The 16694-nt window shown below is 51.9% G+C and overlaps 1 protein-coding gene across 1 annotated transcript in view; it reads right to left on the bottom strand.

The window, feature by feature from the left end:
- Positions 1 to 13851: 13851 nt before the first annotated feature.
- Positions 13852 to 16694, bottom strand: part of MARCO (macrophage receptor with collagenous structure) — a 34173-nt gene continuing 31330 nt past the window's right edge. The window contains exons 14-16 of the mRNA XM_059704665.1: positions 16260 to 16304; positions 15538 to 15714; positions 13852 to 14117 (exon numbers count right to left, since the gene is read on the bottom strand). Coding sequence (XP_059560648.1) covers positions 13987 to 14117; positions 15538 to 15714; positions 16260 to 16304 — 353 coding nt within the window. The 3' untranslated portion in view covers positions 13852 to 13986. The remainder of the gene's footprint in view (positions 14118 to 15537; positions 15715 to 16259; positions 16305 to 16694) is intronic.

Here is a 16694-nt window from a genome sequence, read left to right as displayed (position 1 = left end):
CATCTATCTATCTATCTAGCCACCCCATCCATCTACCCATCTATCTAATCAGTAAATACTTAAGCCATGCCTTAGAATCGTGTTAGAATCTTTAATCAAGTGAAACTGAAACTAGCTATAAAATATTTAAAAAACAGCTTAACCCTGAAGCCAAAAGGAAAAGACAGATAAATCTGACTATACAAAAAATTAAAAGCTTTAGTACAGAGGAAAAATATCTTCAGGACAAACTGTAAAGGTATTTGCAATGCGCGACAGACAAAAGACTAATTTCCTTAATTTCCATGGAAAGAATCATTGCGAGAAAGACCCCAAATGAACAGATGTGAACAGGAAGTTCTTAAAAATGAAAGTCAACATGAAAGTATTCTCCACCTGATTCATAATTAGGGAAATGTAATTCAAAACAGCAGAGTCTTCAATAATCACAACTCGAATCGGCAAATATAAAAATGCGCGTTATTATGCTCTGCCGTCTGGGGTGGGGGGCATAAGGCATCCTCTTACTGCTGCTGGCAGTCGCTGTTCCAGCCTTTCGGAGGCTATTTCAGGATGATGTCGGCATTTAAAATACACAGCTCACGCCCTGCAATTCCACATGAGGCACGAGCTCCACAGGTTCTTGCGGGGGTTCCTAAGGGGCCTGGAGGGCGCTCTCCCAGCACCGTGGGAAAGAACCAAGGCTGCAAATACCTGGTGTCCAGCAGGGGCCTGGGGAGGTGAGCTGTGCTGCATCTGGACTGTGGATTCCCAGTAGAAAGGAGGAGGCATTCGTGGGACAGCTCAGCAGAGAGCACTGTTCTAGCATTATGTCCTATGTTGGTAGCAAACATATGTATTATGTATGGATCATGCACAGTTTTTTTGGAAGGATACATGTAAAACCGGCAACCATGTCTGCCTTGAGATACTATATGAATGGTTGTTTCACCAGGCGAGATGAGAAATTCAGGAGCAGGTCTTTGGGTGGAAATCATGAATCTGACTTTTCTTGTTTATTTATGTTTTAATCCTCACCCGAGGATATTTTTATTGATTTTAGAGTCAGAGTTAAGGAGAGAGAGAGAAAGAGAGAGAGAGAGAGAGAGGGAGAGAGAGAGAGAGAGAGAGAGAGAGAGAGAGAGAGAGCGAGAGAGAGAAACACTGATTGGCTGCCTCCTGTACTCGCCCCAGTGGGTGATTGAAACCACGACCCTTTGGTGTATGGATGATGCTCCAACCAACTGAGCCACACTGGCGATGGGCACCATGCTGTTTCTCTATCCTGTGAAGTATTGTCTTGGTCAAAGATAGAATGATGCATATAAGCATAACCAATGGACGCAAGACACTGGCGGGGGGCGGGGGGAGGCGAGGGCATGTGCCGGGCGGGTAGGGGAGGCCGCGGGAAGGTCAATGGGGGGAAAAAAAGGAGACATATGTACTATTGTTTGTAATACTTTAAACAATAAAATAAAATTTTTAAAAATCTATACTAATAAAAAGGTAATATGCTAATTAGAGTGGACATCTTCCGGACGACCTTCCAGACGTCCATCCTGACACAGCCAGGCCTGGGCGAAGCTGTCTGCCCGCGGTCCTGGCTGCCAGCGCCTGCAGCAGCTGTGGCCCAGGAGAGGGAGAAAAGCCTTCTGCCCTGCCCCACCTCGCAGTCCCGGGTACCAATGCCTGCACCTGCAGCCCACCCCGTGGTCCCAGGCGCCTGCAGATGCGGCCAAGGTGAAGCCACCCACCCATGGTCCCCTGCAGCTACAGCTGGCGAGGGCTAAGCTAGCCCAAGTCCCAGGTGCCTGCGGCTGGCCAGAGGGAAGGAAGTCCTGGTCCCAGATACCTGCAGCTGGCTGGAAGAGGGAATCCTGGGTCCTGAGTACAGGGCTGAGGCAGAGGGTTTAGTGGCTATCAGGCAGGCAGGCAGGCAGGCAAGCAGTTAGGAGCCAGCAGTCCTGGATTGTGAGAGGCATGTCTGACTGCCAGTTTAGACCCTGGGATCGAGCCTAAACTGGCAGTCGGACATCCCCTGAGTAGTCCCGGATTGGAGAGGCTGCAGGCCGGGCTGAGGGACCCCCCTCCCATGCATGAATTTCATGCACTGGGCCTCTAGTAAAAAAATAAAAAAAAGATAAAATAGAAAAAAAGATAGAATGAATCACTAATTTGGGCAACTGTGTGTGTGTGTGTGTGTGTGTGTGTGTGTGTGTGTTTGTCTCTCAAGGTGAGTGGCACAGCTTAATGAGGGGGAGAAGCCCAGAATCAGAGGCAGGAGACCTGGATTCTAATCCAGCTCAGCACTCCACAGCTGGGGCCTGGGGCCAGCTGCATTGCCATTACTGTCTCTGAAGTGAAGGACTTCAATTCACATCAGGACCTCTGATGAGCCTCACAGGCCGGACATTCTGGGTTTTCTACAATTTTTCTAGATCCCAACTCAAGCTATGGTTGTATATTCTTCCATTTCTCTACTTTACCCATGGAGTCTCGTTAGGGCTGAGCCTATGGGGGGCTAGAGTAGATGGCACCCTGGGATGCAGAATCTGAGCCTAGGAGGCAGATACCCTTGGAGAAATTCTTATAATTGTACCAGAAAGCAACAATAGAAGAACATAGAATGCCTGCCCCTCCTCTCCTCGGGGCTTCTCCAGGGCATTTCATCACCACTCCTTCGACTTGGGTCACACACTACTCAATGGCCCATTGAGCTCTCTGTCTCCTCGAATAGACTATGGACTCCTTGGGGTCCTGGATTGTGACTTTCATCCCTGATCCCCATTACCTGGCACGATGCCTGGCACAGAGAAGCTGCTTGATACACCTTTGTCAAGCATGTGTACCCACGCCTAGGCCTGAGAGGCCTGCAGGCTTTGGAGGGTAGTTTTGCCTCTTCCTCAAGCTTCCGTCTGGCCCACACATCTCTGTCCGATTGAGCAGACCCAGGAGGGCTCCCTCATGGATGGGGGCAGAGAGGGCTTTCTGGGCAAAATGATGTCAGCAGTGGCCCCTCGGCCTGCACCCCGTGGGGATTCAGTCTTCAGCTGGGAGAGGCTGGGAGAGGCAAGGGGATAAGGAGCCATCGGGTGCTGCAGGGCGGCGTCTCTCAGCGTTGCTCACCGGCGGAGGAGGCTCCTTTTGATTAATCACAGCCTCTTCAGCAGTGACAGCAGGGCCCACAATCAGCATCGCAGAATCGCCTTGTCTTTGAGAACTCCACACTCCGGGTGCCTGGGGGGCCTCCTCACAGGCCGAGACAGCCCATTAGATAGCTCCTCCGGGGGTCTCACAAGTCACACCCACCCTTCTCTTTACTCCAACCTGTCCTCCTCTAGATTCTTCATTTTTGTGAGCAGTGCAACTGCACTCCTGGGCACCTCAGCCAGGAGTCAGCCTGGAGTCCACCCTACGCTCTGGGCAGCGAGGGCCCATCCCATACCCCTTGCCCTGTTGCAGCCTCATCCTCTCTTAGCTGCACTGGTCCTGTCCCCTTGAATGTCTGGTTCCCAGGCCCCACTCATCTAGCTCCCTCTTCCGAGAGCATCTTCCCTCTGCCCTCACTCCCTAGCTCACTTTACTCATCCTCCCAGCTCAGGTGGGACACCACAGGAAGCTGACCCTGACCTCCATAACCCCCAGCGGGTTCGCTGCCCCCTGTGTCCCTGGACCCTGCAGTAGACCGGCAGTGTCTGTGGATGAGTCTCTCCCCAGCAGGACCAGGAGCTCCTGAGCTCCTCTTCATGCCCAGCACCTGTTATAGGTCCTGGCATGTAGACTGGGTTCTGGCAGGGTTTGCTGGACTGGGATTAAACCCCTAGTATTCACTGGGGAAAGAGCCTGAGGAGAGAGACGCTTCCAACGAGGGAAGGGTGGGCTGTCGGATGCTGGGGCACCTCCAGGTGCAGGGGAGGTGAGACCGAATCAGGGAGCCCACAGAGGCCATGGTGAGCACCTGCTGGGGACACATTTGCTGCCCTGCTGCCTGCCTTCTCAGACCACCGGCCGCCCCTCAGGAGGCCTGGGATGGGGGCACTTTTCAGAGGCTCTGGTCCTCTCGTGCCCCACCCCCTTGTCACAGCCCTGAGACCCTTTGCATGAAGGCCTCTTCGGCGCCCTTCTTCCTCCTGGCCAGCTGCCAGAGGAAGCCCCTCGTCAGGGAGTCCTCCGTGTGCACTGTTGGAGATGCTGGTGGGTGGGGGGCTTGGAATGACCTAGTCCCATCCCTCCTGGTTCAAACATGAAATCAGTGCTGGAGGCCAAGGACCCAAGCCATATTGGACTGAGGACTAGAACTCAGAGCCCCTGACTACGTTGGTGCTTTTCACTGTAGAACCCTCAGCCGCTCCCAAGCTCTTCAGATCTCCCTCCAGCAAGCCTTCCCGAGTGGCCACACCCTGCTGCTCAAACTCTACCCTGGGACATGGATGTGGGAAGCAGACGGCAGGTATAAGGGAAGAACATGGGCTCCCGGGTCAGTTGTGGGCTCGGACCATTAGCTCTGCTGCATTCCAGCTTGCTGTGTGGCACACTGCAAATAACCTAACCCGGCGGTCGGTAAACCCATTAGTCAACAGAGCCAAATACCAACAGTACAACGATTCAAATTTCTTTTGAGAGCCAAATTTTTAAAACTTAAACTCTATAAGTAGGTACATTGTTATTAACTTAATTAGGGTACTCCTAAGCTGGCCTTTGCTAAAAACGTTCTCAATCTGATTGAGGTACATTCGCTGAGGTCGACCCCTTCCAACTCTCCCATCCACACTCGTCTTGTATACTTGTTTCGTCTATCTCCTTTCCGAAAACCGACTTCTGTGCATGGGCCACAAAGATTCAATCGCACTGTACGTGCGTGCCCGCATGTGGTATTTTGTGGAAGAGCCACACTCAAGGGGCCAAAGAGCCGCATGTGGCTCGCGAGCGGCGGGTTGCCAACCACTGACCTAATGTCTCTGAGCAAAGCTACAAGCTCATGGGATTGATGTATAGAAAGAACCTCACACAGTACGGGTTCACAGTCGGTGCTTAATTAATGGAAGTTTCCCTACTTTCTAAGGGAGCTGGTTCCCTGAGCATGCCCTTTAGAATGCACTCTGTCCGGGGCAGGAGCACATGGGCTATTATTGGGGATTAGAAGGAGGGGAGGAGGACGGAGTTTTGTGGAGACCTGGACTGGGCACAATGAAGGGGGTGTATTTCTTATGAGGCGAGTGGGCTGGGTCCCAGTGGCACCTGCCCTGGAGTCTTTGGGGGACCAGACCCCTGCCTTTTGTTCCAGGTCCCGACCAGTGGAGCTGGGAAGAGAGCAAGGCCTGCGCCTGGTGGGCTAAGCAGGCCTGCAGCGCCCTCGTGTGCCCAGAGATAGAAGGTGACCTCCCAAACCACGCCAGTGTCTGCAGGTGAAGGAAGCCCCAGGCCTGGTGCCCTGAGGGAAAGCAGGCCCAGACGCAGGCCTGGAGGGGGGCAGCCGGTTGTGTTGGTTATGCCTGAAGCCCCCCTTCCCCGACTGCTCCTCAGTCTCAGCCCTGCCACCCTGCAATGGTCAGTCATCGCCCGTGTTTACCAACTCTCCCTGGAAGCCAGGAGCCCACGTGTAACCAGCACCCACTATGCTCCGTGGTGCACCTACTGTGTTCTTCCCAGCCCCCACCATGGGGCAGAGGACCAGAGAAGAGCTCCCCGCAGCTTACCGGAGGGCTGCAGCCAGAAAATTCAGAAAAATGCTGTTTCAACATGCATTTTAACAACCATGCACATTTCCTGTTTATCTTTTGTATGATGGAGTGTGGTTAACGAGGAGACACCACAAAGCTGTTTTGTATGTCTTCATTGAGATTTTACTCCATGGATTTGAGGAGTGCACAGAGGAAAGGAATGAATCTGGCCCTGAGCCTGGTGGGGGTTCGGAGCAGAGACCCCACAGGCCAGCCCAGCCCAGCCCAGCACTCTGTACTGAGCCTGTGTTCACTTGTGGCTTCCCCGTGGCCCTTGAGCTCAGGGGACAGGTACTGGGTCTTTAGTCTTTGTGTCAGCGACGCCCAACATAGAGTCTTGCTCATAGAGGCACAGGTAAATGGCTACCAAACCAGGCAAAATCTCAGGGTGAGATGGTGAGGCTGGACAGGTTGTGACAGGTGGAAAGGAAAACCGAGGCAACACAGTAAGGTCGAGCGAGGTAAGTGAGGAACCCTACCCGCTCCTGGTAGGACACTAAGCTTTTGGCAGCTGCCCATTGGTAGAGCCCCCAGATTTGCTGGCCCTCAGGAAATGGGAATTTCCCAGGAGGCCAGTCACGGCATGAGGTGGTGCCCCGCTGGGCAGAGTGGGAGGCAGGACCGGAGGCTCCATGAAGGCGAAGGCGAAGGCGAGGCGGCCTGAGCGCAGTAGCGAAAGGCCACTGCTTTCTGCCCTCAGGCACCCCTGGCTTCACATCGGCCCCTGCCTCTTACCAGCTTGTGGCCTTGAACACGCAGCTCCTCTTCTGTAAGCGGTCCAGGATCCCACCCTGCAGGCTGTTGTGAAGATTAAATGAGCGCATGTGAGCCTGGCACAGGGTGAGCCCTCAGTGGATGGCTGCGTGACATGTCCACACCCCAAAGCTGGATCCTTCCCCCTCGATACCGCCCCCCGCGCTCATCACCCGCCCCCCTCCACTCAGCTGCTGACCTTGGCTCATGCCCTTGGAGGAAGCAGAAGCAATGAGATGAGAACTCCCCATCCCTATCTCCTCACCACCAAATCCACTGCTTCTGCATCTGTATTCATATTCTCTCCTTCCTTCCTGCTCTCCTGGAGAACTATTGCTGTTCTCACCAATTGCTCAGAATCCCTTGCCCTCTAGTCATTGTAAGGACTTGGCTCCTGAAAGTATGCCCTCACTCCGAATTATTAAATTCTCCCTCTCTGCTGGGTCGTTGCCATCAGCATGCAAACAGGACTTATTATATCTTGTTATAAAATATAAAGTCCTCCCCTGTACCCCACCTGTCTCCCCCCAGCTGCGGCCCCATTTCTCCTCGCAGCCCACACAGCAGAGATGTTCTCAGACTTTGTCACTCCCCCAACACCCCTCACCCCCCACTCCTGGTCCTCCACCAGCGCCACACGCACCTCACAGTGCCTCACAGGGCTGGAAGTCTGAGCTCAGGAGGAGGGAGGCTCAGGGCTCTTTGATGATGCATATTGTACTTTTATTGTTTACTTTAAATAATTTCTTTTCTGCTCATAAATATATACTCATGGTAGCCGACCCCCAAATTATGGAAAATGTAAAAAATAAAATAAAAATTATTCATAATTCTATTGCCAATGAGAGACATTTGGGTGTGTTTTTTTCCAATTTTTCCCTAAGCATATACTTTAAAAAATAATTTATTAAAGATATATACAATATATAATGCATATGACATACAGTAATATATATATACATATAGATAGACAGATAGATAGATAGATAGATAGATATATGATTAGTAATGGGAATACAGCAAGACAGACACAGTCCCTGCCCTCTTGCAGAGAGAGGCAATAATGAGTTCCCCTGAACTAGCCTAGTGGGGTCATGCTGGCTGAATCCAGGCGTGTGAGGTCAGGAAGCAGGTGGGAGGAAAGACAGAGGAAGGGGAGATGATGATGAAATCCCTCAGGCTGGAGAGTAAATGTGGGCTGGTGGCCAGTGGCAAGTCAAGGCTGAGATGCCGGCAGGGGCCAGATGACCATGGCTGGGAGTGGGCACTTCCTGGCAATGGCAGTGGGTCTTCAAAAGGGTTGAAACAAAGAGAGGGACAGGATCACTCGGGCTGTTTGGGTGAATGGCTAGGAAGAGGGAAGTCTGAAGGGAGAGGGACCAGCTATGGGGCTATTGCAGTCATCTAGGCCATTGGCATGTGACTTGGGCCTGGTGCAGGGGCGCGGCAGGTGCAGGGGCGCGGCAGGTGCAGAGAGAGGGCTCACCAGAGAGGCGTCTGAGGGAGGACTCACATGTTTTCAAGTGAACCTGGAGTCCGAGTGGTGAGGAAAAGGAGGAAACTTTTTATTAAATTGTGGTCCTTCTGTAATACTGTTTTATAACTTTTTTCTCTTAAAGTAAATGCAGCATGAACACTTCCCCATATTCCTAAATATCCCCTCTCATGTGGTTTATAATGGTCGAATAGTCTGTGGTGGCATTTCATGTACTGTCAGTTAGCCCAAACTCTACTGTCAGCTATTGGCTATTCCCTTTTTTTATTTTTTACAAGAGAAGCAAACCTCAGTTCATAAGGGAGAAATCACATACAGTCAAAATACCTTCGAAACCCCCTTAAATCACTCATGATGTACAGTCTTTGTTGTTCTGCGGTGTTTAGCAAGGTGTATGTGTAATTACATAATATACAGCATCTAAAAAAGAAGCTATGCTCAAAACATGACCTTAGACCACTATTTAATAGCCATTTTCCTTTTAATTTTTCTGAACACAGGTAGTTGAATTAAGTTCAAGGTATATCTCTGTGACTCCACACTGCTCCACCCAATGCTCCTAAGAACTTCAATGCACTTCTGTGGGTTGGCGGCTGCCTCACTGGCCTCAGTCTGCACCCTTCCCGCACATCCCTTTGCCCCTTCTCTGTCCTCCCATTAGAGCTGGAGGGAACTTCCCTGCTCTGGGACTGTGGGCCCAGTCATGTGACTTGCTTTGGCCAATGCAGTGTGGGCAGCGGTGACCGTGCACCATCTCTGAGCATAGGCCTTAAGAGGCATCATGTGTTCTCGCTTACCCTTTCGTGCTGCTGCCTTCACCAGGAGGCAGGTTCTGGAGGGAACACAGGTGGACCAGCCTGAGCCTGACCTGCAGCAAGAGCCTAACCCAGCTGGACCTGCAGCTTGAAGCAGAGCTGCCTGGTTGAGCCCCGCCCAGAGCAGCCCATCTCTAGCCGACTGGCAAATACACAAATGAGCACAAATAACTGCAGCCTACCAAGTCTTGGTGTGATTTGTTACATAGCAGTAACTAATCAATACAGTATGCATTTCTGATTATAGTTGATCCTTCACCAACAATCCAAGTGTAACTTTGGACTCCCTCCAAAACTTTACTAATAGCCTATTGTTGACTGGAAGCCTTACTGATAACATAAACAGTTGAATAACCCTATTTGGTATGTTATGTGTATTATATACTGTATTCTTACAATACAGTAAGCTAGGAAAAATAAAATGTTATCAAGAAAATAATAAGAAAGAGAAAATATAGAGTGTCTCAAAAATGTATACACATACTTTGAATAATTATAAAGGCAGTGTTTATTAAAATAAATTTCATTTTCAAAATTGAACTATCAGCTGTTATGTGTGTAGAGATTTTGGGGGGACACCCTGAACTTTTGAAAAAAATTTACAGATTAGTGGCCCCGTGCACTTCAAATTCATGTCGTTCAAGGGTCAACTGTAGTTTCTTTTTCTATTTCAAAAAGCTGAGGTCACATCTCGCCAAATCCCCCTTGCCCCCAGGGAATCCATCTATATTTCTATTCACAGTGGGTAACAGCTTGTTTCCCTCATCTGTCCAACACCAAGGATTGTTTTAAATTGCCAATCTGACTTGCAAATAAGTGATCTAGGTTTTTTGAAATTCTGTTGTTATAAGTGAGGAAGAACATCTTTAAATATATTTACTGGCCCATGGTTTCTCTTCTGTGAACTGGTGGTTTATATTCCTGGCACTTGACCTTATTCACCTATTACCCTGCCACAGAGGGGAACTGAAGGGTTTGAATGAACGCACTCCTTGAGTTCTGATCCCCTCCACGGCCCCACAGACTTAAAACAACCCTGTTTGTGTACTGTTTTAATAATGCAGATTTCTATGTTGCAACAATACATGTTTTCTGAATGCTTCCTGAGTCCCTCAGGGTGCAAACGGAAAAGTATTCAGAACTAGAAGACCTGGAGATGAGTTATAATGACCCAAGGAAACTCGTTTTGTTTCTCCCACCCTCAGTTTCTCAGCTGTAAAATGGAGATAATAATGGAGCCTTTCTGTCAATGTTGCTGTGAAGAGTAAATGAGATGATGGACAACCAGCACAAAACTATCATGCATGCAGCATGGGCATCCCGCACAGTAGGCCCTCCAAACAGATCTGCGGTGATATTTCCTTCCTTACGTGGAAGAGCTACAGGGTGGAGAGAAAGGGAAGATTTCTCTGAGGAAGAGGAGCAGTTTGGGAGTGGTGGATAGAAAAGGGAAGATATTCTGGGTTTGCAGACGAGGCTTAGGCCAAGGCTTGGAGTCAGAGCTGCTCTAATGAATGTGACTGCTCTCCAGTCCCCAGTGGGTGCCAAGAGCACAGCAATTATCCACATAAAGAACATTTTATTTTTATCATCATTGTTATTTCCGCTGTACAAACGGGGAAGCAGAAACTAGAGAGGTTATGTGACTTCCCTAAAGCCACAGACTTGGTCACCACCCTCTTTTCAACAAACCATCTCTCGCAGCCATGGGGGTACTTCTGAGTCTCTGGATTCCAGAGGGAACTGCAGTTCAGCCACAGAAGGGGGAAGCTGCCTGCCTCCTTGTACACCTTCAGGGGCCACCTCCACTTCTGGTCAAGGCCATGCACTTCCTTGCACTCTCGGGGCAGCCCTCCTCCCCCCTCCCCGCCCCCCTTCCCCTTCCCCTCCCCGCCCCTCCCCCTCCTGGCAGGGACTGAGCAGGGCTGCAGGAGGGCCTGGCTATTCCTCTCTGCTCCCGAACTCCCTGCAGAGTTGGCTGAGACTGGGTCATGTTTGCATGCTGCTCTGAGGCTGTCCTGCCCACTCCTGTTCCTCCACATTTGCAAAGACGTCTCCCCCAATAAACCCTTCCTGCTCCCCACTCCCTGTGTTCCAGCCTCTGGAGGACCCACAGACTCACCATCCTCATCATCCCACCCCAGTCCTAGTCCCGATGGGAGAGCCCTGAGACTTGTCTACTCGGCGCAGAGGGCTTAGGGGGCAGTGCTGGGGTGAGGGGTGGACTGTGAAGGATCTTGAAGGATCATAGTAACTAACACTGAGTCTTTACTATGTGCCAGGCACCATTTCAAATGCTCCCTCTTGCTTCTCATTTTAATTACTCCTCACAAGAACTCTGAGAGGAGAGAACTGTTATTTTTATGTTAAGACTGGAAAACTGGACAGGCCCGGAGAGGTTCAATAACTTGGTTGTCCAGGTAAAGACCTGTTACATGATAGCACCGGGATCCTAGCCCAGAACCTTCATTCTCATCTGTGTCTCTACAGCTGGATGTGGGCAAACTCTCTGGGCAGGGGTGGGGGCGGGCGGGGGCTTGTGCACAGAGGGTCCTTTAGGGGCCATCCCTGTCCTGCCCAGCCAGTTTATTCGGTGCTAGTATCTGTCCCACAGGCCTCAGCCAGGTCATACTGTCCCAGGAGGGGAAAGGAGAAAGGAGAATTAAGTCAAGTAGACATCACAGCCGGTGTCACGCAGAGGTCAGGAGGCCATGCCCTGCAGTTAGAGGCACTGCTCTCTAGCAGCTGAGAATGCTGTCATGCTAATTTCACCCAGTTCCTTCCTCTTCAGCCCACATCAGCCTCCAGGCGGCCGGCCCCAGAGCCAGCGTGCCCACATTGCTGCCAGGCGCTGCGGCCCCTGTGTGTGCAAGGGGCGCTTCCTCAGCTTCGCTCGGCCTAGGAGCTGCTCAGAGGAACTGCCTGACAGAGGGGCAGGTGGCAGCAACTCTCCTTTATCTCTTAATCTTACTTGTGTCAGACAGACCTGGGTTCGAATCCCCCTCTGCTCTTACCAGCTGGTGTCATCAGGTTAACCCTATCCGGTGGTTATTACTATATGACAGACCATCCCAAAGCCTAGTGGCTTTAAGCCACAACCATGTGCGATTGCTCATGAATTGATGGGTTGGTTGGCCAGTGGTCCTTCTGATACGGGCCTGGCTTGAGCAGTCTCAGTGGATGGAGCATGGCCTCCGAGGGCACACCTCCCCTGCTCTACATGCCCACGCATCCTCTGGAGGGCAGACCTGGGCTTGTTGCTATAATGCGGCAGGAATTCCTAGAGAGAGAGTGAAGGAGCAACAGACCTGGCTCCTGATGAGAAGAGCTGCAAAGTCACAGGGTAACTGGACAGAGGGTGTGAACTGAAGCCAAGAGACCACATTGCTTAACCTCTCTGTGCTGCAGTTTGCTAATTTAAAGAAGCGATGATTCACTTGTATCACGTGATGCTCTAGTGCTCTGTGTTCTTTGGGGGGATGGTCAGTCTGGTGCAGCCACAAGAGTGGGCACAGGAGAGGTGCGGGGAACAAAGGTGATTACACTCCCAGGTCCTAGAAAGACAGGGTCTGCAGGCCAAGAAGAAGCATACAAAGGAAGTGACAAGGGAGCGGGCTCAGTCTCGCAGGCAGGGAGCTGAGCGAGCGAGGATTCAAGGGCAAGGGCCTTGCTCAGGGGTCAGCTGGAGTAACAAGCAAAGGACATGGAGTCGGAGAAGCTGCATGGACACAGGGCCAGCTGGAATAGAGAGGATGAAACATTAAGGTTGCTGGGGGACTGTGTGAGATCACAGGGTCACTTCCTTGTAAGCCACAGTCATGCATCTGGCCCACTGCCTAAGGCACTGGGAGCCATTGAAGGTTTCAGGCAGGGACTGGCATGGTTAGCTTTGCCATTTCTGAAGGTCTCTCAGGCTGCTGTGTGGGAAAGAATGGGTGGTTGTTGGAGTGTGCGAGAGGGGAGAGTCTAGTTAGGAGATGCTGCAAGTATCTCCAAGACCATTGCGATGGCAAAGCGGGGAGAAGTGGGTGGGCTGGAGAGGTATTTGGGAGGTAGAGTTAGGGAGACTTGGTGCCTGGTGGATGAGGGGGTGACAGAGGGCAGGCATGGCTTTTGACAGTGTTTGTCCTGGGCTCTGGATGGTGGGCGCCACTGGCTGAGATGGGAACAGAGGAGGGGCAGATGATGAGTCAGCATCCAAATCCCTGGCCTGCAAGGTCCCGTGTAGAGGCAGTTGCTAGACAGATATATATGACTGGAGCTCAGGAGACAGATCTGCACCTCATCAGCATGCTGCTCAGAGATAAAAACCAATGCCCTGGAAGGCAAGTGTTGGGCATGGCTGAGCCACAGCCCTGCCATGTGGCACGGACAGTCCATGCCATGCAAGGATTTTGACTGTTCTGTGCTTATAAACTGCTTTTGTCCCTCTGAAAATGTGTGTGTGTGTGTGTGTGTGTGTGTGTGTGTGTGTGTGTGTGTGTGTGTGAGAGAGAGAGAGAGAGAGAGAGAGAGAGAGAGAGAGAGAGAGTGAGAGAGAGAGAGAGAGAATGTGATTGCACTCAGAGAGAGTATATATATATCCCAGGGGAAGAATGAAAAGGGAGTCAGGAGCCAAATTTCTCATAGAGGGTGAATTGCTCTACCTTCTTGGTTTAATTCAGTTGTTCATTGAGCAAATATTTACTGAGCCCCTAGGGGATGGCTACAGCAGACAAAATCCCTGCATTGCTGGAGTTCACATCCTAATGAGAGATGATTTTCATGCTTAAAGGTACAGTTCCTATTGATTGTGCAGCATGGTGCCAATTACATGCCAACCTCTTCATTTGCTGGAGAATAGTTGCAGTGCTGGAGGGAGAACCCACTCGCTATGAGAGATATCACATCTGAGTGACTGAAGGGATGGCCACGACTAACTGTGACTGCATCACGCTTAGATCCCCTGACGCCCCACTCTCCCCGGGCTGTGTGCTGAAACTCCCAGGTCCCTGTGCGCAGGGGCACGTGAGAACTCGACGCAGTGCTGTGTGCACCGAGTGGCACGTCAAGAAGGGGTGGGAGGTACACACTAGTGATTTCAGCCAAGGCCAACGAAGTGCCAGGTAGCACTTTGCGTTTTATTGATAACCCCGCTCTCAGGGAGCCTCAGAGAGCGCCGCCCTTCCCGGGTGTGTGTCTATGCCCGCAGCCACCATGGCACAGAGCAGCCGCGGCCTGCAGGTCAGCTGCACTCCACCCCGGCGTCCTCGTTGTGGTTGCAGTTGTGAGAGCCCCAGTTACTCTTGTTGCAGTTCCACAGGCTCGCCTCTGTCCCGCGACAGGCAACGTCGTCCAGCCAGATGGACCCAGAGCCTAGACAGAGACAAGGAGGGAGAGCAGCGTGGGATGAGGCGCGAAGCCGAGTGGCCCTCTGGTGGCTGGGGCTCCCAGTTTGGGGTGACTGCAGTTTCTCGCACACCCACTCAGGCCCAAGGTGCTGACGCTGGACTAGCCTCTCTCTCTCTCTCTCTCACACTATTCCTTAAATATGCCATTTTTTTAAAATTTTATCTATTACTTGCTTGTTTGTTTAAATATGTTATTGAAAGTATTACAGACGTCCCCTTCCCCCCCCCCCCCACTGACCTCTCCCATCCTGCCCCCACCCCCCACCATGAGCTATTCTCTTCTAATGACTCTGCCTCTGTTCTGTTTTCTAGCCTTTTTGACAAAAGTCTCATCCAAGTATTTAATCCTAATCCATGAACTATTTCAAATCTCCTCCTGGGGCTCCCAGCATTCCTCTCTTCCCACGAACTTGCTACAGCGCATCCATGTTCCTGCCCAGCCTTCACCTTCCTCAAACCCCTTTCTCTGACACAGCTGATTTCAGACCCAGAGCTCAGAGGAAACCAGTTGGATGTTTGAATGCAGAAATTTACACCACAGTGTGGCAATCTATACGGGAGAAATGGCTTACAAACCAACTGGACTCAGAATAAAACACAGTCATGCACTTTGGGGTGGGGTAAGGGCAGAGAGCATTGGGGGCGGGAGCAGGAGAAAGGGGCCTCGAGCCCCTGCCAGCTCAGCCCTTACGGCTGAAGAAACGGTGTCAGCCTCAGTTTTACTCCTTCATTGAAAGTTTGAACTGTTTGCTGAAAGACACAGGCTGAGTCTCTAACACCCCAAACTGATTTTAGGAAGTCCCTGCTCTGATTTGCTCTTTTGCTTCCCACCTTCTCCTTAAACGTGATCACGGTGTGAACAGTCCAGACCTCTCGCCTCCAGGGAGCTGGAAGGGAGGCCTGGGCCCGTCCTCCCTGGCATGCTTTCCGCTTCTGAAGCCCCAGCATCTCAAAGGCCCTTCACAGACACTGCAGCCTTATGTGTTCCCACTCAAGGGCGGACAGACATTGACCCAACCCTTTGCTGTCACTCTCAGAGAAGAAAGGTCACAGGTCTGCCAGGGGAAGGAAGGTCACAGGTCTGCCAGGGGAAGGAAGGTCACAGGTCTGCCAGGGGAAGGAAGGTCACAGCCCTGCCAGGGGAAGGAAGGAAGGTCACAGGTCTGCCAGGGGAAGGAAGGCCACAGGTCTGCCAGGGGAAGGAAGGTCACAGGTCTGCCAGGCCACAAGGATGGAAGCCCAGGTCCCTGAGCTGTAGACCTTTTCAGTTGCTTGAACCAGTCTTTTTCTTTTAACCCAAATCACATGGAGTCATTTGCAACCAAAGGGAGAGAAAGCCCATGCCGGCTCCTCCAGGCAAGAGGCAGCGGTGGAGGACCACTTACCAGGGACCATACTGAAAAGGGCCGTCCCCACAGAGTAACCCAGCATGCGGCAAAAGACGGTGGCATCCGAATTGTCCCAGCCATCATCGCAAATTGTCCCCCAGACGCCGTTATAGAAAACTTCAGCCCGGCCTCGTTTCAAAGAGCCGACGATCCTGACAGCTGCCAGGGACTCGCCTGAGTGAGGAACACACGTGTGAGAGGTGAGGACAGCCCCTGGGCTTTGTGTGGGTGTGGGCTCCACCTCCCCAATGAAGGACGGTCTCTAGTTAGAGGGAAAGGCCCTGCTTGGCCAGGAAGACCCCCAATGGCACCGACATGGCCTGGCTAGCAGCCTCCGTGCCCTGGGCCCGCAGCCAGGAGGCCACAGGGTCAGGTCCTCTGTGGCTGGCCTGGCAAATCCAGGCGACCCCATCTGGCCTGTGTTGTGGGGAGCAAAAAAGAAAAGTAGAGTAAAATGGAAGAAAGAAAAGAAGAGAGGGGGAGAGAAAAGACAGGAGGGGAGATGGAAGGAGAGGAAGAGAGGGAGGAGGCAGGGCGGGAGGGGGAGCTGCTGCGCTGTGGCTGTGCTATGAGCAGGCCATTGAAGGGAAAGCCCACTAACCTGCCCCAGAATGAGGCATCTCTCTGAGAGCCAAGGCCTCTCCCCCCACCACACATAAATGTTCAAGTACAGGACTGACTCTGAAGCACAAGTTAAAGAGAATAAAAACAGCGATTACCTTTCTGACCTTTTTCTCCCTTTATTCCTTGCAGCCCAGAAGATCCTGTTACGAGGAGAAAAACGACATGATTTGGAGGAAACAGGCCAGGACTCCCTCACCCTCCTCTGCCAGCCGTGGAGGGCGGGGGGCGGGGGGGGGAGGAAACGTGTGGAGGAGGTCAGGTTCTTGTCCCAGCTTTGCCCGTGACCTGGCATTAAACGGACAAAAGGTTCCACGGGCTCCGACAGTTAAGCATGAAGAAACGGACCTCAGCCACAGCAGGAGGGATTTAGGCTAGATTAGTGAGGGACTCTTGGCGGGTAAGAGACAGCGAGGGGACGCATCTCCTTCGCGGGAAGCTGCGGGCAGGCCAGGCTGTGCGGGTGGCCGGGCACGGCTGGGCGTGGAGGGGGTGCACGTTCGCGAGCCTGCAGGCTCCGTGCTGAGGCCAAC

The sequence above is a fragment of the Myotis daubentonii genome, chromosome 7, assembly GCF_963259705.1.
Source record: "Myotis daubentonii chromosome 7, mMyoDau2.1, whole genome shotgun sequence".
Taxonomy (NCBI): Eukaryota; Metazoa; Chordata; class Mammalia; order Chiroptera; family Vespertilionidae; genus Myotis; species Myotis daubentonii.
The sequence above is the reverse complement of the archived record's forward strand: the minus strand, read 5'-3'. Positions and strand labels throughout refer to the sequence as shown.